At 37.7% G+C, this 22756-nt stretch overlaps 1 protein-coding gene across 2 annotated transcripts in view; it reads left to right on the top strand.

Annotated features, from left to right (window-relative positions):
* Positions 1–22756, top strand: part of SHOC2 (SHOC2 leucine rich repeat scaffold protein) — a 65699-nt gene that overhangs the window by 26535 nt on the left and 16408 nt on the right. For both annotated transcript variants that reach the window (XM_048311356.1, XM_048311358.1), the window contains one exon: positions 11557–11694. In XM_048311356.1, the coding sequence (XP_048167313.1) occupies positions 11557–11694 (138 nt within the window). The remainder of the gene's footprint in view (positions 1–11556; positions 11695–22756) is intronic.

Raw genomic sequence — 22756 nt, 5'->3', positions numbered from 1 at the left:
TCAGGAGCATCTCAGCAATCCCTTGAATTTCCCCTGGGAGAATGAAGGAATTACAATTTTCACCTATTTCGACACTTCAGTTTAAGTTCAACAACCTTGTTGAATTTTTTACCAATCAACAAATCACACTGGAAACCATGGGGCTGGTGTTTACAGAAAACCCAGCATACTGCGTGTTTCTACATTCATTGAAGAAACTGTGGCCAATTTAGCTGGTTGAGCTCTTATACAATTGTCAGTATTGTACCTGGTTCTGTTTGTGGCTCAATTATTAGGTATAATCTAGCAAGGAGCAATCTTCTGAGGTTCAACTGGGGATAGTGCTGCATAAATTTAAGGTAATACTAGTAGTGTGTGAAGAAAATCTTCTGTGAGGTGTTGCATTCTAATGTTTGGAGTCGTGCTTTAGAAACTTTTCCTAGGTGTGTTTTACACTGCAGACATTGCTGTTGCTGGACCCCTCTTTGTTTCTTTTGTTTGTTCAATGTGGTTTACATAAAGTATGTAATATCTGTGTTTGTTCACAGTAGTCTTGAAAGAGATCATGTGTAACTGCTTCATGGGAAAATTAGTAGGTACTTGTGTCATGAACATGTGACTTGTTTCTTTCTTCTTTATTTTTTTTTGTTGTCTTGATAAGTGTACAGGCACTGTTCTCAGTTCTCTACCAAACCCTAGCTTGAGAACATTAACTACTTTACTTCTGCCTCTGTACCCAGCAGTTAGTCCTCCCTGTATTTGTATTGTGATAATACTCATGTTCCTTGTTATGGGTCAGCACTTCTTTGTGGAAGGCCTTTCAGAAGCACAAATGCAAGACAACTGTCACTCTTACGAAGAATTTCAAAGGGAAATTGTGATGTTCAACAGCATCCTCTTTTATTCAAAGTAAATTTCTCAGACTAGGTTGCCTGAAATTGAATTGGCTGAAAAACAAAATTAATTGGTGTTTAAGTAACACAAATAATTTAAACTGCCAAAACACATAGAACAAGCATTTGAAAATGTTTTTCATCAGAGTAAAACCAGATAAGATAGTTTAACTTCTGCAACTGATTTCTAGTCACTCACTTTCACGTTACTTTTTTTGATGAAATACTCGAGTTGAAAACACAGCTGAAAAATGAAACTACTGGGAACTGTATTTCTGACTTTCCAGTGGAATTTCTGTTTCTCTACATTTCACATGCATGTTAAAAAAACCCCTTCCCTTTTAAGTCTCGATTCTTTTAATCCCTTTCATGTTTTATAGTACAGTATCTAAATACTATAAACTAGCAAGCACTTACATTATCACCTTGTAAATAACACAGAAATTTTTGTTGCTGCAGAGCACGAAGTAAAATGAAGCCATTATCTTTTTACAAAGCAATATCATGCAGAGCATTTCAAATTCTTTTTAAAAATGCCCCATTGTTCTAAGGCCTAAGGTTCACAATGGCATGCTAGTGTGCTTGTTCATATTTTTAAAAATTCAAAGCTTATGTAACCCACTGACTTGTCCAGAGAGGAAGAGTCTTGCAGCAGTTAACTATGATGTGCTCATGTTGCTGATCTGGTGCGCACTGTGCAAAGAATCCGAGGTTTTCTTTACTTTGTCCTTTGGAGGGAGATGTGCTACAAAAGGTTGGCCTGGACAAAAAGAAAATTAAAGATCCAGACTTCAGTTTGAAAAATGTTGCTATTGTTCCCTCAAGGAGGGATAGCATTAAAGTCTTACCCTTTTGCTACAGACTTGTGATGGCTTTCACTGTTACTAAACAAAAAATTGCAGTTTTGTATAAGAATAAACGGCTTTCCAACTTTAGGATCTTGATGCTTTAAAATAAAGGGTCACCTGATTTGTAAGCAATCATCCCATTTAATTATTTTTCTAGGAATCTTTAGTCTCTAGCCTTATAAAATAAAGTTTATTTTCCTTCTACTCTCATTGAAATAAATTGAATGTAGGGACTTTTAAGTGCTCTGATAATTGAGACCTTTTTTTCTAACACCCACTATGTTTTTGAGTAGTTGGTTTTTGTGCCAGTAATGTTCCATTGTCTTAGATGCAACACTTTCCCTCTGTTGCCTACATTTGTTCTCAGGTGGTCCTGGAAACTACCTTATGACTCACCTGTTTAAGGTAATGACTGACCTGTTTAAGGTGTTTGTTGTCTTGAGGAAAACCTGGAAGAGGTGAACCTGCCAGCTCTGAGCTGCTAGGAAACAAGCTAAAGTTTGGTTCCGTTTTGGACTTTCAACTGTCTTTAGTAGTTAAATAACACAAAGTTGGTGACTACACTTGAGGAAAAGTTGCTTTGCATTTAAAACAGACATTTTAGTGAGAAAGAGGAAGTGTTATTATCTATAGTTAGTAAACAGACATGTGTGTTTCTGGTCTTTTTTTTCCCCCCAGAATTAGGCACCTCTCATTCCATTGCATCAGTTGTTTTATTATAGGTAAGCTGTATTGTAGGTAGGTACATACTAAATAATTTCTGCTAGTCATTTATCAGACTTCTCTTAACACTTTCCTGACAACATCTATATTGCTTCTACATTTTTAATGCAATTTGAAATTACTTCAGTTGACTGCGTAATAAGCTGAGGTCCTGGTATGCATTGTTGTATTTTCAAATATAATCATATTTGTTTGACTAAGACATAAAAATACTCAAATACTTTGTTTTGGTTTGGTTTTTTTCATGTTTAGCCAAAAGCTCTGCAGGTGAAATAGTGGGAGTTTCCATGAAATGGACGTGCTGATGTATAACAGCTTCATGATACTGAAAGTGGCAGTATCCACTCCCCTCTTGGCAGCTTCCCAGCTGCTGCTTTTGTTGTCTATTACTTTAGGTGGTTGAAATCAGTGTAGTTTCAGATCAGCCTGGAACTGGTGTGGGAGGAGGAGTGGGAGAGCATGAACTGGAACAGGGAGAGCGGGACCGCGCTTGGCCCACACTGAGCTGTGGGATCTGCTGGGCTCACTGCAGCTCACTGTGAAGCCTCTCAGTGGGATTGCTCTTGTTGTATATAAGCCTGTCAAGTGCACTGCAAGTGCTGTGAGGAAGGGTGGATTACTGTCTGCAGACAGCCATTGAAAATTCATCAGATTATGTTTTCAGAATATTTTTCTCCATTTCCCCACTGCCCTCCATGTCTTGTACCACAAAACCTGGTGTAGCTCATTGGAGTCCTGGTCCACTAGCTCAGCCACACCTTCCTGAAACAAGGTAATGTTGTAATGTTTTTACGTATAGTGGTGAGAATCCACTGACGGAAGTTTCTTGATGGCAAAGCTGCTCTGTGTCGTTCTTTGTGAGCCCAGACTTTCTTACAAATTGCATCCTACCCAACAGTGGTAATAAATCGTTTCAGAGTGCATCTTGCCCAGTATCCTGGTTCTGACTCTAGCCCTAGGCAAACATGTGCGTAGAAACAGAGTAAGTTTATATATGAGGCTTAACCTGACTCCTTGCCCACATCCAGCTATTTTCGTATCAGGGATTTCCTGAGGCTGGTGCAGCTTGTTTCTTCAGTAATCCTCAGTACAGTCCTCTTCCAAAAGCTTGGCTGTTTTTTTCCTTTAAACTCCTGTAAAAGCCTTTCATCTTTAGCAAGGTCCACAAGTTTGCTTTGAATGTTGTTCCTGACCATAAAGGTCGCTGTTACGCAGATGTTGAAAAAAAAAAAAAAAAAAAAAAATATATATATATATATATGCTCATATATACACACACACATGCACACACCAAGTGCAAGGCAGCACTTACCTGTTCACCTGGCTATTCAATTTCTGGTGGCATCCATGAAATAAAAACTTAACAAAAAGGTTTCCATGTGAAAACTTTGCCAAAAGTCTGGAGGGATGATTGTGGGGACAAGTTCTCAAGGTGGACACCAGCTTCATCTCCTTATCTGGTAAATTGCCTATTCCACTGAGATCAAAAAGTTGAAGATTAGAATGGAAGAATGTGAATGCTTTGGTGAGTCAGGCATTCAGCATGAGAAGGATGAAAACCAGAGGAATTGTTTTGGGATGAGGCCAAGCAACTGTTTCAGTTTTCAGGCTGTTACTTAAGCAAGCCTTTTGCATTTCTTGTATTTGGAGTTTTATTGCATTCCTCCATGTTGTGTTGAAGGAATTGTTTTGCACAATCAAGTTGATAATATTTTCTTTGTAAAGACAAGGTTGCATCTTATACTGGTTTTGAATATTTTTGTCGTGTTAGCACACACAACTCAAATAGAAATAATACTGTCAACGTGGTTGAAATTACATTTACATAGTTTCTGCAAGTTTCTTGAGACTCCAAATATTGTGTTTTCTGTCTGTGAATGCAACTCTTTTTCTGGGGAGAATCTGGTCAGAGCTGTTCTGCAAGGGAAATATTTTTAGAATGTAATTCTGGGAATCTGCCTACACCAGACCAGGAATGTCTTTGAGACTCTCTTCTGTTCTTCTCTTCCCCCATCTACCCAATATTTAGATCATTTGTGGTTTCTTCACTGCTACGAAACTCTTTTTCATAACACTTGCACCTGTTTTGTTTTCAGCTGTATAGACAGTGGACCAGATGTGTGCAGCTACGTTAGTTCAGGTCTACTGACTCCGTGCTGAATGTGGTGCCTCCTTATTAAACGACTTGTTAGTTACAAAGCTTTTCAGTGATGCTCTGAATTTCATTTCCCTTTTTTTTTTAAGTAGAACTGACAGTACAGAGAAATATTTATTTACATTATTTGTATCTAAGAACACCTTCCTCTGTTTCATCAATTTGAAGGAAAAAAAGTTGTGTTTCTGGGCTTAATTGGTGTGGTAATGTCTGCAAACAGTGGTTGAGAATATTTTTATACATTTGTATTTTAATGTGATAAAAGCATGAAGTTTTGAACAGGAGTGGAATAAGTATAGGCATTGATGCATGTATGTTGCTCTCTAGAAGTCAGAGGTAACTGCTTATTTGAGCCAGTTCTGGTGGTTTTCTTGAGCTGCAGGAAAAGTGTAGAACTCCTTTTGACCAGCTTCAGCTTTAGTATCTGGGTTCTGATTCCTGTGAAAGCTGTTGTGGGGATGCAGTTTTGTCTTGTCAGCTACTCAAATTCCTCCTGATTACATTTTCTTCAGACTGGCTTTAGGATAATGATAAAGTAGTCCTGCCTTTTTCATCTACTCGCAGAGCTTACTAGGATGATGCCCCAAGTGTAATTCCAGTAAATACCGACAGCTTGTTAGAAGTCCCGTGTTTTTTTTTTAATCAATGCTGCAATTATTTTAACTGTTTGAATACTTTTAAAAGTACTGAACAGAGGGAAAAAATGGCTTCCCTCAGGCTGCCCTTGCTAATGTAGCCTGGGAGATGGTGGGCCTTTCTTATTAGAGAGCTTGTTCCACACTCAAAATGGACAGGATCTAGGTGTTACCCCAGGTTCAGCATCACCAGGACCCCTGGTCCTTCCCTGCAGAGCTGTTTCTCACCTCCTGGTGCAAGGTTGTACCTTTTTACAGGGTTATTCCCTGCTAGGTGCAAGGCTTTGCCTTTGTCTTGGCACTCAAATGAGGTTCTACTGTCCACCTCAAATCTTGCCTTGAGCCCTTGCTAAGACTTTTTTCTACATTTCTCGTATTTGAGATGTTGTTTGAACATGTTTTTAATTTTATTTATATTTGTTGCTTTCAATTATAAGCAATAAATAAAAAGTGTTTGCTGTTGTGTCTTGTTGAAGCTTGTTTTAGAGCAGATTTTGGGTCTTATTTTTCAGCTCAGTGTAACTTCTATGCTTTTGAGTGGTTCCCACAACTAGATCCTGGTGTGCATTCTGCAAATTGTGAATAATATTACTGTGCTTATTTCTTACTTATATGAGTATTTTAGCTTTTGTCGATAAGTCACTCGTTACCATATTAAAATTGCATTTTCTCCTCAGTAACTCTTCCGTGTAAGTTACAGTTGTGCAGTAATAATTCAGAGTAGCTCTGACTGCTTACCTGTTCTTTTGGCAGTTGGTAATACAGCACAAAGAGCTCAGACTGTCTGTCACAGTGATGTACTCGGATCTCATAAAGAGGCAAAAGATTCCAAAACTGTAAAATTGTTTGAAATTTTTTTTTCTAAAATCAGGACACTTGTCCCAAAGAGTTTTTATAGACTTAAAACTCTTTTTCCTTTTTTTTTTTTTTTCCTTTCCCAGCAGAGAACCAAGTGAAAGATGAATAACTACGAAAGTTATGGGAGCTGTTTCTAACTTGTTCCCAGCATTGCTGATTTTGGATAATTAATACTTACAAATTAGCTTATGACCAATGTTCTGACACATCAGCCTGAAGTCCCACTAATATTTGCATTCTCCTCTTCCTTCTACTTTCAGTAAGAGTCTTGATCCTCTTGCTGTGTCATCTGGCCTAGCATTTATCATGTTGTGAAGGATTTCATAATTTCCAATCTGCTTAAGCATGGGTAGGCACATTGTTAATCCAGTGGAAAACAGGCTACATTACAAATTGTGTTTGCCATCCAAGAGGGGTGCCCACTGACTGAATTAGTGATTGGAGACTCTGAAGCCTCTTTGCTATTGACCTATATACTCTCTCCAACTGTTAATTTGTGTGTATTCCAGTATTTTTTGATGAAGATGTGTTTTACATTTAAAATGGCCAAAAAGAGCTTCCAGAGTTTTGTAAGTCAGAGCATATTACCTGGCCTTCCTGTCATAACAGGCTTTCAAAGTTGGCCATGAAATAGGACTATAATTCTGTCTCATTATGCTGAAAATATTAGTCATTTCATTGTGCTGGGTTTTTTTTAAGCAGGTATATTTAGCTTTGTCATGCTATAACATTTATTCTTTGTGTGTATGAGAACAACAGTGAGGTGATTCCTCACCCCACCTTTTTTAAGGATTGTTGAGGTGAATACTTAGATGTATTTTAAAAAATTTTTTTAAATGGAAGGTGGTTGGAGTCTTCACAAAGTAACTTCTCTGAAAAATGCATGTGAATTGTGTGATTTTTTTAGAGCCTTTTAAAATACAAATGTTTAAAAACTACCCGCTAGGGTGTAACTGACTGTTTTGTGAAGGTTATTTATAGAGAAGCTGTTTTATGTTTTTCAAATGGGCATTGCTCCTACTTTAAAATCTTTTATTGTCAAGCCAGCTAGTACATGCAATTCCTGTCTGCTTTCTTGGCAGACTTTGAGCTTTAATTGCCTTTTTTTCCTTTGCAATCACAGTGCAATATAGTAAAAAACAAACAAAAAAAGGCAAAAAACCTCTCCCCCCCAAAAACATCTAACTCCAAACCCCTAACACCTTACCAGTTTACTTTTTAATTGTTGTGAGGGTGCTTATCCCTTCAAAACAGTTGCAAGTAGTCCATAGAGAATCCTTTATTCACTGCTGTGAGCTTAGAACTTGTCTGATTTGGACATTACTTGTGGCAAAAAGAGTTAGTTCATTTTGCCTGTGTTTAGTATTTCCCTAAAGTAGTGCTTGCCTTATTGTAGTGGTTTTGGGTGTTTGAACAGTATTTTAGTGAAGTGATGCTGGAGTTGTCCACATGATGAAAAGGAATGGCTTTTTCTTCAGGAAACTGCTTTCTGGTTAAGGTTGATTTTGATCTGCAGCACATTTCTAGCTGACTTCTTTCTGTTAAATCAAGATAAAAATGTGTTTCAGCAAATTTTATGTAGTACACCAAAAAATTGCAAATGTGGATTTTGTTACTATGAATAAGATCATGAGCTCCTTACTCATTAGACATGTTTCTTTTTGTACCTGAACAAATCTTTCCTTTAGGAAAACTTTCTTTTTGATTTTGACATATCCTTCTTACCCTGGCAAAGCAAAAATGCCAGATTTCAGTTGTATCTTGGTGAAACTTATTTTTCTTTTCTTTTTTTTTTTTTTTTTTTTAAAGCATTTTCTCAGTACAACTGCTGCTGTTCAGACAATAAGAAGGACACTTTCACTCACTGAAACATCAGCTCCTGGGAAGAGCATTATGCAGATGGCCTCCAGTTTGGTCTCTTTGTAGTTACAGATCATTATTTGTTGTGTTCACTGTTTATGCCATGTGTTTGTGCTGGTGTAACTCCTGACAGAGCTGCTGTTGTGAGCAGTGCTGTGCACAGTGTGGCCATTCATGGGTAGTTTAGTGCAGTCACTCAGCAGGGTAAGGAGCTACCCTTGGTGTGTGGCTGCTGCTTGGGTGGCCGCGCTCGCCGTGTCCAGAGCCCTTCTCATTCCACGGCCTGGGATGTGTTCAGTAGTACTGGTCACATTACTACTGTTGCTGGTACTCAGACCTCAGAACAGAGAGCTTCTCACCCAGGAAAATAGAGCTTAAAGAAAAGACAGGGCAGGTGGTGCTGGTGGGCCACAGGACATGACCAGCATTAGTTTGTAAGGGACTGGACCCTTTTATTTCATTATTCCTCTATTTTCCTACACTTGTCCTTCTGAGCTACCTTGATTCCTCTCTTTCCCCTTCACTAAAGATTCCATAGCAACTCTTACCATCCCTAGTTGCTCTTCCTTTTACCTCATCGTAGGTGTTCAAGCCCCACATGCAGTAACAGCCTTCAGTCTGTGAGGTGCTCTGAAGAGCCTTTCAATTTATGCACTGTGTCTGGTCTCACACATACTTGAACACCCCATATTTTAGTTCTCATGCCACAGCTGGTCCTCTGTATGCCTTTGCATGTGAAGATGTAAAAAACCATTTAGCTCAGTTGATTAGAGCATGGTGCTCATGACACCAAGGATGTGGATTCGGTCGCCCTGTGGGCCATTCGCTTAAGAGATGGACTATATCCTTGTGTGTCCTTTCCCCCTCAGAATATTCTGTGATTATCTCTGATTAATTACCTGTTGTTTCTGAGTTAACCTCTTTATATATGTGCTGTTAGGGTTATGAAATGATTCTGAGACTTTCTTTCATTTCGATCTCAAATGAAGTGTTTAAGTTAGTAGACTGGGTTCATGCTCTTCACTTCTGTGATCTGAGTCTCTGTCACATCACCCAAATGTTTTTCACCTTGTTAAGCATACTGGGTGTAAGATTTTTTTGCCATAAGTCATGGACAGCAACAGGAGAAATGTACCTTAAGTGATTTTTGTTGACTTGCGTGCTCTCTGTTGTGTCTCAGCAATTCAAGTTAAAGTATTGAAAAAATTTCAGTGCCAACAGCATTTCGTCTCCCTCTCCTACCTTAGAGGGAGCAATAAACCCATTTTGGTGAAATACTGTCAAACCATAAGTATCCTTACGTTCAAGAACAAGATTCCTTACTGAGCAATGTGAATTAAAAGCTGAATATTTTGATGTCTCTTGAATTCTTTTCCTTAAATCACTATGCTTCATGATAGGGCTTTAACTTTTGTTTGATTTCTGCTCTAAAGTCTAAAATTTGTTGGGCAGTCCTCAATCTATTTTAACATTCAATATTTTTATTAAATGCTTACCAGTGTTGCTTTTTAAAATAATGCCTGCATCTTTAATATAGCAATATTAAGTATGGCTATCCAAATTAAACTAAAGTGTTAGGTTGCCCTTAATTTTCTAGAGAGACATAGGCATCGCTTTTCATTATTTTTCCTCCTCAGAATTAGGTAGTAAGATGTTTGTTTCAAACATGTAGCTTGCTGTTGTCAAAGATATCAGCAGGTGCAAAAATGAAGTGCAGCACATGTTGCTGCAAAACGCCCAAGTATTTCTTCTACTTCAGCAGATGTAGAGTGGGAAGAGTCAAGGAAATGAGAACTCAGTGCAATGAAATGGAATTTATGCCATATTTCAAATTTGACATCATTGGTTAAGGTCTGAAGTGAAAACAAATGAAAACAGCAATCATGAAGTGAAAACTACTGCCCTGAAGTGTGTGAGGCTTCTTGAGTAACCTTAGTAAAATTTTGTGAGGCTCTTTTTTTGTTTGTTTAAAGGGAGATGTTTAAGTCTTCCTCAAGCTTTTCTTCCTCCAATTGCATTCTACACTTTGCCCACTTGTTTCCATGAATAATAAAAAGATGCCATTGCCACAGACCATTAACTCTTGCTCAATTTTTTCTTACATTTGTTTTCTGCTGCATGTTAATGGCATTGAAATGTGTGGCTTATGCAGTGCTGGATACAGCACATTTGATGTTGCCTCTGGTTGTCTGGAATACACTCGATGTAAGAGAAGGGCCGCACAGTGGTGGAGTAGCTGCTTCAGCACCAGCTTTACATTTCCATCTGCCTAGCTTCTAGAAAAACATCCCCTTTTGGTTTAATTAGTGTGGGAAATAAGATATGTTAACATACAAGTTATATGTGAACAATCTAAGAAAAACAGAATAATGAAGCTTTGAGGTTGACTTTTTTCTTGGCCTTTCACAATTGTTCTGTGATACATAGTGAGTATTGTGGCTACATGATGCCTGAACTCAGTACAGAGTCTGAATTCATAGTATTTTATGGTTTATTAAATCACCAATTGTGATTATCTGCTGACCTAACGAGTAGACACTCTACACGTCAGAACTTGCCCAAGATAATCCTGCAGGCCTGTGAGAAAATCCTTGTGTCAAAGATACAGTGCTGAAGCTTAAAATAGATATTTGCTCCTCAAAAGGAATTTGCTACTCTTCCAAATTTGTTACCCACTGAGTCATGCTCTAATATACAAATGCGGTGACCTCATCTTTACTGGAGAGAGTGGAAGGTGTTAAATCATATGCATTAGTTTCACCCCCATCAGATACAAGAAATGTGAATGCATACACCTGTATTCATGCACACAGTTGGTTTTTCCTTTTCCTCAAACCCAACAATCTTTTGCTCAGAACACAGTGTGTTTGACATAAAAATAGGTGAAACTACTGTTAACAGAGTTGTGCCTAGCTGTGCTTTTAAATTGGTTTATAAATGTCAGAAATGAAGAAGTTCCATGTAAAGTGACTCTAAACTCCAAGCAAATCCAAACTTTTTTAGTGCTTAACAGATAAGCCTTTTATTTCAAACTTTTAATTGCTATAAGTCTGCTTGCATACACTTTACTTATCGTAAGTTGTCTTTTTTTGTGATGACTAAAAAAGTTTAAAAATAGCACTCAGGACTTTGGATTATCTAGGTTGTCAGCCAGATAATTTCGCTGTCTCTTAACTGTTGATTTTGTGCCTGGAAATAATTCATGATATAGAAACAGATCTTAATTTCTCAAAATTTAATACAATTCATTTACTTAGTGATGTTTTAAACTTCTGGTCAGCCTGAAACAAATGTAAGATAAAAGTTTTGTACTGGTATTCCACAGCTTGAACAGTCAGAAGAAAATCAATCAATAAATAACATTTCTGTGGAGAATCTATTAAAGCTTTATCTGAGCTTTTCAAAACTGTTGATCAGGTTTTAGATCTGACTGAGGAAATTATGATCCTGTAATACCTTATTTTATATGTATAACTTTATGGTAGCAGTAGCTTTTTTTCAGCTTATCCCAAAATCCATCTGATTCTATTAATCTCTGTGTGGAGGTCATTGTCGAGAGCTGTACATTAAAGACCTTTATGTTTGGTTTTCCTGTGTGCTTGCAGGTGAGTTGTGTAACCTCATAACGCTGGATGTAGCGCACAATCAGCTTGAGCATCTTCCAGAAGAGATTGGAAGCTGCACGCAGATCACCAACCTTGACTTGCAGCACAATGAGCTCCTGGACCTGCCAGAAACCATAGGTATGTTAAGAGGCTGGAGAAGAGAAAATAAATCACTATTTCAAAATGTTCAGTAAGTGGAACAAATCTAAGGAGTATCTGTCAGTGGCTGTAGAATGACTGGTGTTCAGCTCAAGGCAGCTTCATGCTTGAGATTAAAAGCAAGGTGTGCTTGTTACCTTAAATGTTACTTTAAATAATTTAAGAATGAGAGTTACAGTGAAAAAAATCCAAATCCATTGCTTCTAAATCTTAAGGTGTTCTGTGTTTATAAGCAAATGTGTACTGTTTGTTTGTTCATTCTGTAATGAAACTGACCATATAAAGAAATGAAAGGCTAAAAAACTTGTAGTTGAAGTGTAGTACTTTGGCAGATAGTTTTAACTAACATCTTTGACTAAAGAAAAATGGAACTAATGTAATAGATGTTCTAAATTAATTATGTATACGTTATGTTCTTTGGTGCAACATCTAAAAAATCTCCCAAGTCCGCATGCTTTTATGCAATAGAATACAGAGTTTGCAACTTACATTGGAAATAATGGGCTAATATAAACACAGTCCTGGTTGGTTTCAGAATCTCGTATGGGATGAAGTAACAAAATTTTTCCTATCTCATTAAATCAGTTTTAAACAGATGGCAGAAAAAGATGGCTGCTGTAATTTAAAAAGACTGAAAACAAGGCCATCTTGTTTTTAAGCTCTGTTTGTCACCAGAACATACTCAGAATAATGAATGTTGTAAGTTTAATGGTATTCATTGTTGACCATTTTATTAATGTACTGTAATGCATTGTAACGTGAGGAACCATTTAGTGACACTCCAGCTTTTCTTCTAGCAATAAACTGTTGAATGTGGAGTTACTGTGGCTTTTGGTTGAGGAAGTTTGACCTGAGTGGAGTTTACATTGATGATGTATCCACTGGAACTAAACTTCCTTCCTGGATCGATGATATTTTTAAACTCTGGAGATCCCATTCCATCTGGAGTTTGCATCTAACTTACACCATTCATAAGTACAGCCTTTATTTTTGTAGCTATTTTGTAAATCTTACTGAATGTTGTTTTACATAACACTTATGTGTAGTGTATGTGTCACATTTAGGGAGTGAGTTCTCTGGATAAACTGTTAATTATGGGAAAAATTCTCTAAGCAAGTGTGAGATTTCCATATTCAAGGCTTATAGACTAATGCTGTTAATTCTTGTGCAGAGTAGTAGTATGATTTACAAAGTTGCTTAGTGCCTGGTAGTCACTGAACTTCTCAGAGGACCAGAAGAATCTCACTTGTAATATGCTGCATGACTGTACTTACAGGGAAAGGTCTTTGAGTAGGAGAGGCACAAATTTATTAGGCAGTTAAGTCACATGTGATAGATAGGAAATTGCTCAATCTGCAGTCAGGATAGTTTGGACTCACCTATTTCTTCTGAAAAGTTTCTGTAAGCTTAGGTGGTTTCTTTTGAGTCAGGTTTATACCTGGCTGGACTGGATTTCTCTCTGTTTACTTTGTTTTGGTTTTCCCTTGCATTGTCTTTATAGGGTTTAGGAGTTACTCGGTTTTAAATGTAGGTAGCTGTCTCTTTATGTGGTTATCTGAGCCGAATATCAATGTCTTAGAGCTCAAGAAACCACCAAAGACAGCTGAACAATAGTAAGAGAGAGCAGTGAGCTGTCATGTCGTTAACCTTACTCTAGTTCAGTTTTTGCTCCACTGGAAAATATCTTTTGTAAACAGTAAGTTAAAAAAAAAAAGTATTTAAATAAGAGCTTAAAATCAGCAATCCATGTTTGCACCTCGTGTAGTTTGCAAACAGAATTTAATAGTGAAGAGAAAAACTTTAGGTTCCATCTTAAATGATAATGATCAGCCTACATTTATGCACGTTGCGGAAAAGGCAGCCGTAGCCAGTTCAGCAACATTGGCTTTATTTCTTAGTCATCACAGTTTTGGTTGAACATATTAAAGCAAGTTGTGGCATGATTTTTAGATTACAGCTTGCTTTGTGGTTGGGATTGTTCAGCAAGAAACTTTGAGTACTGAGAAAAACCCGGCAAGTCAATGGCGCGTGGCCGCCTGCGTGCGCGCTGGGGGCGGCCCTTCGGCCTCTCTGTCTCTCGCTGCAGTTTCTGCCTCTTCCCTGCTCCTGGCTATCTGCTGGTGTTTGCCACAACTAGCCTTTCTTGCAACATTTACACGCTTCCAGATGTCAGGACGCTCACTGTATGAGTGCTGTTAATGGTTCTCAGTTCGGTCAAACTCTGTGGGTTACAGAGCAGGGACAAAACAGACCAAGCACATTTGCTCGTTATAAATATTTGATGTTCTGTGAGCCTATGAGCCTCCTGTTATGGACCAGACTTTCCATTACTGCTGGGTCTGTCCCCTCCTCCCCCACTGTGGGCCTCGGTTTTTCTTTAGAAGGATGTTTTTGTCACGCTGCTTTGAAAACCAAACAGCCCCCTTCCTTTTCTATTTCTCCCTCCCCTCAGAAAGGACCCCTTCCCTTCTCTCCATCAAAAAAACCCTCTTAAAGTAACTGCTGGACTATCTGAACAAGTTTTGGTTTTACCAAAGAAAGATTTCTAAATCTGCCAATTTTTAAAAAAAGCTTCTTTGGTAACTAACAGCATGTACTGAAATGTTGTGGAGCTGTGGGGAGGGGACGTGAGGGTGACATGCAGGGGAGTGGCAGGGAAGGGATTATGCATCAGCGGTGATTACAGAGGTAGCAGAGCCAATATACCCACTCTGTAAAAATACCAAGTTCTTCCCTCAACTAATGCTGTATAAGCATGCTTTTGTGCAGTAACAAATGTCAATTTTAGATATTAGTTGTCAGGAAGTGACCTAATGCCTTGTGTTGTAGATATTGGCTTAATACATTCATATCTGTATTTCTGTTGATTGAAAATTATAGAGTACTTTTTATATTAGATAACTTCCTGTAAAAAAATGAGCTTTGTGGAATGTCTTAGCACATTCCAAGAGTCTCAAGCCCAGAATCAAAATCATAGTGGGATCGTAGCTGCTTAGTATTTTCATTGCAGATTGCACCCCTCTACCATGTTGGGGTGGTTTTTTTTTCTTTTGGGGGGGTGGAATTCTTAGCTACTTTTATTTACACTGTGTCTTATCTCTGTATACTTAGCTGGCACGCTAATATATCCAAAAGTTATATAGAAGAAGGTGAAGAACATAACATTTATATTAAAATTATTAATTGAACTGTTGAGACTGAAAACAAATTTTGGGTGGAGTAAATTGTTTCTTAGGATTACAAGATATCTTAGATAATTTGTCCTGCAATTACCGCATTGTGAGTGTTCCCTCTTTGAACTTTTAATTTTAGCATTCAGTACAAATGTGTTCACAATTTCTTATGTAAAAGCATAGAAAAACTTATTTGAGAAAGAAATAGAAGCAGAGTTACAGCTTTTAAAAAAATCAGATTCATCTGCTTTGTAATTTTCTAGTTTTGTGTTCTTACGTGTGCAGTTTGATTTTAGTCAAATGTGCCATATTTACAGACATCTAAGGCAACAGAAATTTTAATAAGAAAAAGAATAGTCAGTTGTAAATGTTCCAAAATTATACTTTGAAAGCACAAAAAATTCTTCCAGTGGACACACTTTCCAGTGTCTGATACAGCACTGTTCCTAAGAGATGGTTAGGAAAATGGGAGGCATGTTTACAGCTCTTCATTACACTCCTGCCCTTTGCTGTGGCACTATAGCTCAGAAGCTGAAATCACAGCTTTCATGAAATTAAATATTATTTATTTATTGGTTTTGCTGGTTGAAAGTGTGCTCCAAACCAGGCTTCTAACCTTACCCTGGTGTACGTCTGAGAACACTGTTGTGCTCTTAAAGCCTACAGTTGATAAAACATGAAGTGCTGACCAGAACCAGACGTGTGGAATTGGTATGGCTCAGGTTATGCAAAATTGTGGTTGAGAGCTTTAAGTGCCTAGAAATAAAGATATTTCTGAAGAAATGTGAAACTAACTTAAAATGATATTTTAAATTTGGCTGGCTTAGCAAAAGCAGAAGTCTTGTTCTGAAATGTCTGAGCACCTGCAGCTCTCTTAGTGATCGGGGGCAACGTTCAGACGCGACTGATGGGTTTGATGTTATTCATTACTCACCCTTCTGATGGAGCAAAGTGTAGAGGCTTCTGCTCCAGCTTTCACAGCAATATTCATACTCTCATCATTTAAGCATGACCTTGTGCTTTGGTCAGTGAGCATTCTGTGCTTGGTAGCATCAAGCATAGGCTCACTTATGGGAGATCTGGTCAACATTTGGTGCTTTGTCTAAGGTTTTTTTTCTTGGACTATTCTGTTAATGAAACTTCTTTAATTGGATTCTGCTACTGTTGGGCAATTGCAATAAGCTCAGCCTTTTCTTTATCTGATTGAAAGCAGCGGCTCCCACTCTTACATTCTAAATTTGTGTTATTATAAGCCTTGTGTAGTTCTCGTGGTGGTCTCATAAAGGCAAAGAAACTTCTGGTTTTTGTTGGCTTCAATTCTAGACTTAGTAAATGTAAAGCAGCGAAATTGACAGGCAAGTGTCAAGTGGGAAGTGACTTGCTCATTTTGTCCTCCAAGTTTGGAAGGGCAGGGATGAGGCTGTGAGGTGTTGCCTCACACTAGTGAAAATCAGACAGTACTGCATGTGATGGGCAGGGGACATTTTGGTCTCAGTGTTTGCATGGTAGATGTAGATGCTAAAAGCTCAACATGCCAGTTATGCAGAAGGAAAACAGAACAGTTGCTTCTACATTTGGGAAGTCACTGTTAAAATCTTCCCTCACTCTTCAGGAAGTTTCAGGGTGTCCTTTCCCCTTTCCTTAGGTTCTTCTCCCAGTATCTACTGTTGGGCATCATTTAACTGCAGGGAAGATACAAAGTGGAACCCAGACCAGAACTGGTCTGCATAAAATAATTCTCACTTTTCTTAATTAGCTAAAATTATAAAGGTATATTCATGTGTTACACATTTTATATGTTTGCTTTGTATAGTAGGGCAGACTTAAAAAATTAAATGCATCTTTCACTTAGGAAAGGTTAATGTTTTTATTGCATTGCCAGTGAGGTATAAACTGCTCATACAATGTGATTTATATTTATATAAGTCTTTCATTTCACAGAAGGGCTTTAAATAGTAATTTGAAAAGGGAAAAAAAGACTACCAATGAAAAATTAAATTAAATAAATTTCAGTTGCTTTGTCTTACTGTATGCAGTGTGAATTGAGTAAAATGCAATGCTTTCATTGATAGATCAAAATAAGGTCCAGCTGTTGTTTGTCTCTGTTGCAATGTGAAATATTTTTGTATTTTTTGTATCATTTTTAGCTAATTATAATTTCGGTTTTATGTTTTAATTAATACATTTCCAATGCAAACCCAATATAGTTAAATATATAAGTACTGCTTCCATTCAAGGTTAGGATAGCTTCTAGTGGCTAATTAATTCTGAGTTCATTGATTCAGTGTATTTATGAAAATATTTTTTATTTTGTATTTTGGTTGGATATTCATCCTGGTAAGACTAGAGTGGGGACAGTTATTTTAGTGAGGGTATGTACCATCACTCAGTAATTAGATGCGGTGTGTACGGATGTATTATAACTGCAGCTCAGCATTTTCAGAATGATTAGTATACTGCAGAAAGAAAAAGGCTATAATATTTTCTTTATGTGAGAAGCAGGCACAAGCAAAGAGTGATTCAAAGGAACACATCAGAATTGAGACGAGCAGGTCTGTGAGTTACATGCATTTTGATGAACGCCTATTAAATGAATTTTAAGTTGAATTTTCATTGCTTAGACAATTTCAGAAATGTGTCACTAAGAGTTTGTGCTCTCTAGCCTTATGCAGGTGTTGGGTGTGGTACATGATGGGTACCTGAGCTTCTGTCACTCAGGTTTTGCAAGTATCTTGTGTGCATCTTTCACACATACACAGTCAGCAATGTTACAGTCTGGAATCAGAGCTGGAAAATAACTGACTGCCCATATGGTCACAATTTAGCCTTTTAATAGTGAAATAATGAGGGAGAACCTGTCTTTGGATGATACCGTTAGACTGAAAGTAGAGATAACTCTTTGCTCTGTTCAGATGGCATTTAAACTCCTAGGGGTTATAGAGACTAATTTTAAAGTCATGTTAAATAGTTTTCTAATAGGTAACATCTTCATGAGAATTCCTAGACTTTGCAGGAGGAGGATAATGCACTTTGGTTTGAGCAGGGCAAAAAATGATGGACCCTGCTGACTTTGGTAATTTGTGAATTTGATTCTGCTTCCTACACTGGCCTGCCTGGTATATGAGAAGGTTTTGGTGGCGGAAAAGAAAAATTAAAATACACTAAAAGTCACTTTACTGTTAAACCAGTAAAATTAAGTCAAACTTTGTATTGTGTTTAACTATACTTTTGTATTTGCAACAGAATAATTACATTTCATGCTTTGGCTTTGGTAGTTAGTAGCAATAATCTGGAGGGGTTCTCATCTCTTCTGCAGTTCTGCTAAGAGTGGTTGCCCTCCCACCCCCATCACCTTTCTGTGCCCATTCCCTATTTTTCTCAGGCATCAACTGTTAGCCAGACCATATTATACATTAGGGATGTAGGGATTGTAGAAAGGATTTGATCTCTCTCAGATGGCAACCGGTGACACAAGTTTAAATTCATACAAACCTACAGGCTTTGGTTTAGGAAGGAGTTGTCCCCAGACCAGAAGAATAATGACTCTGGAATTTTGTTCTAGTTTCCTCTTTTGAGGTGTCTTTTTGGACCAGTCACTTTGTGCTGTTGCTCTCTGCTTGTGGAGTGCAACTGAAGGTTAAATAAAACACTTTATCTGAAGCCTTTCGTTTTACTCTACAGCTATCAGGGGAACCGGTTTGCTTTCTGATAAGAGATTAGATTAAACATGCCAACAGCTCCTTTCACCTAAAAATCTGTTAAACAGTTAAAAAGTTGTCACAGAGTATGGCTGACATCTGGAAAACTAGTATATAGTAAGTACCAAGTGTGGTACACGCATCTTCTGACTCAGGGCTATTTTAAGACCAGGAGGCACTGTTGAAATATCTGAATGCAGTGTTTAATCTCTATCCACAACTGCCCATCTCTAGCATGTCTACTATCTCCCATACAATTTGAAATTTATTTCATATTGTCATCTTTGTTATTCTCACTGCAAGATTAATACCATGTAGCGTATTAAATTTAATTCATGTATGGTTTTTTAAAGTGACATCAAGTTTAATTTAAAAAAAATTAATTTTGGCTGTACCTCTTGCTTTCAATTTGTAAAAAATGATACCTGGTATCTTTTGTATGCAAAGTAGCAATTTTTCCTTGCTAGGAGAAGATCCCTCAGTGAATTAAGCACGTGGCACTCTATGAAGTAACATGTGGCCATGTAAAACATGTTCTTTAGTAGGTAACTGCTCATTGTGTGCCAAGTTGAGTCAAATCAAAATCTAAGAATATTTATACAAGTTAGACCATCTGAAATACTTAATAGTGCCATGTTGTTTGTAGCAAGTTCCTGCAATTTTTTATTGTATGCTGAAGTTTATGTCTATTTTTGATTATGGTCTTACGGGGTTTTGATGTGCACAGCTCTTTATAAGTCCAGTTTGTGTTTTTAATGTTATCAGCTGGAGTTTTCTCTAGTGAACAGATTTTTAAATTGATCTGATGCTTTCGGTTTATTTAAAAGAAAACAGCTGATCCTTATAGCAAATTAGCTCGATGAGCTAAGTTTCACATTAATAATGACCCTTCATCTAAGGATAGGGAATTCGAAGGATTATTTTAACTAAGGGAGGGAAAGGAAGAGGTGTGGTAAATCTCAGAAGAAGAGAGCATTTGTCACTCCCTTTAAAAAGCACGGGTAGAATTTTGAATTGGGAATTTGTACTTCTTTATATTATTCAGCTTACCAGTTCTTTTTTCTCTTGATTTTGAAATACTTAAAAAAGAGATGTATTGTTGAACCACTTCAGGTGGTCTTACTAAAAAATACGTTTTTGTTAACGTAGTTTCCTGCTTTATTTCCTTTCTTTATTTTGGGATTGGCAAACACCTGTTTTTCCTTTGATTAATATTTTTTGAAGTACTTTTAATAAAGAATTTAATTTAAACCATCTATTTCGCGTCCCTTTTATAGTAACAGTTTAATTTAATATTTCTGGATTTGCATGCTTCCAAGTGTTTTTAATTCACTTCTGTGTAAATGAAGCGGCTAATCCTGAGAGAGACATGCAGTCATTCCAGTGAAGGGATTATGAGTTCTGTGCTTAGGTTGCTTCAACCCTGAGAGCTGGAACCTGCTGATGGGTGTTTGTACTCTGCTGGTGAGAAAATGGACCTGAGATAAGGTGTCTGTGAAACCTGATTCCCAAGAGTGACTGTTTCTGACAAAAGTTGAACTAAAGCAATTTTTCAGTTACTTGCTTAGGCCTGGTGTGTGTCTAGGGCTTGGTCTACGATGTTATTTTTAGGAGTACCAGTGAATAAGGCAGTTGAGTTTACAAGGGTTTTCATAATTGGCTCTCGAAGAGAACAAGTTGGAAGGGGTTTTACTTGTTGCTTTTCCTGCTAGTATCTGCTTTTCGCTTGTGGTTATCAAACTGTCACGTACGTGAACATCTAGTGCAGCATTTTCTGAGTCATTACCTGCGAGGGGTTGTTTCAGAGGAGCTGCTGAGGTACAGCTTCAGTGACAAAAGTGCATCTGCAAATGGTCCTGATGACAGTCTGATTGAGCTCATCATGATCAGTTGTTACCTTTCTTGCCTTATTTCTTACACCTAACCTGACAGCCCATCAGCAGATACCTAGTGCTGTTCCATCTGGAAAGCAATAGCTGAGCTGGAAATGATGGAGATGAGTGCAGGCACTGTAAAGCAACTCCAAATACGAGTATCAGCTAGGTAACCCTGAGCTCAGGGAACTGTAAACGAGATTATTTGATGGTTCAGTGCACAAGGTGTGATCTTTAGCAACTTGTAACAGTTTCTGCTGTAAAACAGTTTGTCACTTGGTTTTCACATTAGCTTGTTGGCCCCTGCACCGTGGAAGCAAATGTTAACATTGTACTGGTGCATTCCTGTTAAAAAGAAAAGTCAGCTTGAACACACTGAGCAGAGGAAGAGCTGCAAGGGTCATCCTGTTTTGTGAAGGTGAGACTAAGATCTGGCTTGTCCAGCATGTGAAGATAAAAGCTAATAAGGGTTTCACACTTCGATGCATTCACAATGAGGTGTGAGTATGAACTCTGAGGATGAAAAGATTGCTGAAGATTGAGTGGCAGTAAATCGGCTGTAAATAAATTCTGGCTTGAAATGAGAAGGTGGCTCATGTTGCCTGCATCAGCTGGGCTCAGGACAGTCCTTCCAGGAGCAATGGGAGAGGTGCTCTAGCAGATGCAGCTCTAGCAGAAATCTTACTGGTTTTGTCCTCAGGAATAACTGTATTTAGTGCTGTGGTGTGCAAAACAGTCGTAAGGAATGTGGTACACATGGGATGTGTCTTCTGTTATGCCTTTGCATACCTTTTCCATGGAGGAGAAAGATAACTGTAAAGAAACAGTGATAAAGTTCTATTAAGAAATGCTACTTATGATAAGGAAAAATTACTGGGAGCTGCTATTTATGCCTCCTTTCTGATAATGTCATGCGGATAACCAACGTGTGTCATTCTCTTCTGGAAACTTACGGTACATTTTGACTCTCTAGTGGCTGCCTTGTTTCATTTTTCTGAAATGCCACATTGCTGGTAGGAAGAGAGCCATATACATACAGGCTGTGCTCACAATCTGGGAACTGGCACAGCAATGTTGTATTGCTAAGCAACAGTTGGCATCATGCTGTCTACTTCCCTGTTCGTCCTTTTCACCTGAAAAATCCAGATCAGCATCTAGCGCAAGGTTTAGGTAGTGAAAAGAATAGTAGGCTGATGCCTTGTTTTGTGTAAAGTTTGTTGTTCATTCTTTAGTAAAATATTAAATAACAATTTAGAGAAACAGTCAGGATGTGCTTTGTTCATCCCTAGGATGGCACATCCTAACGATCTTGGAGCCTTGCAGTAGGATGTTTTTTGTGTGAAGCAAGGCCAGTTTTTTATTCATCCAGCAATGCCTCATCTCACAAATACAGCATGAAATAGCTAAATTACATACATATGTGTGTCTTTATGCTAGTGGACTCTAGGATCAGAATAGATCTTAATTATTCTCTTTAGTGTGTAAATGCACTGCAGGATTTAACAGGAAAAGATGAAGATTTGTGCACTGGAGTGCAATATTGATAGCCCTGGATTTTAAACGCCTTTTCCTGATTGAGTGAAGACTTTCTTTGCTGCTTCTACAAAAATTAATTTTATACTTGCTTAGAATTAAGCACTTTAAAAAACAAACTAAAAATCCCAAGAAGATACTACTAGTGATGCTACTAGTTAAGCAATGGTGTGTAGCTACCTGTTTTGACTTTTGTTTACTTCTTGATGGTACTAAGTAAAATCTGTTGCCAAGCTTCTTAGATAAATATCAGATACGCACTGAAAACTCATCCTCTTTTTTTCTCGACTTGTAAGATGTAGATAATTTTTGTTCTGTATTAAGGGGTTTGTGGGTTTTGGTTTTTTTTTTTTCATTTTCAGTTTTATGGGAGAGCTAAGGTTTTTTGTTTTCTGCTTTTTTTGTTTTGTTTTATTTTACTTTTACTGCTCTGGTGACTTCTCCATTTTAGAAACTAGAGCAAATCATACAACATTGTTGTTCCCAGTTTCAAGTTTTTATTATCTACATTCCCAACTGTTTGGGAATATAGGGGCATTTTTACAGTATATTTTGACCAGGTTCAGGAAAGAGGTATTTTGCCGCTTGCTTTGTTGAAAGTTTTTCTCTGTCTAGCAGATAAGACTCTGCATTTACTTCTTCCTTTGCTGTGCTCCAGTAACCTTTGTATGAGTGCATACGCATTAATACAGCCTTTACTTAATAAGCAGTTAGACTGTCCATATTAAGGCCTCTTCATCTTTTAAAATTACTGCTGGTTATT

This window comes from Corvus hawaiiensis, chromosome 8 (assembly GCF_020740725.1).
Source record: "Corvus hawaiiensis isolate bCorHaw1 chromosome 8, bCorHaw1.pri.cur, whole genome shotgun sequence".
NCBI lineage: Eukaryota > Metazoa > Chordata > Aves > Passeriformes > Corvidae > Corvus > Corvus hawaiiensis.
The sequence above is the reverse complement of the archived record's forward strand: the minus strand, read 5'-3'. Positions and strand labels throughout refer to the sequence as shown.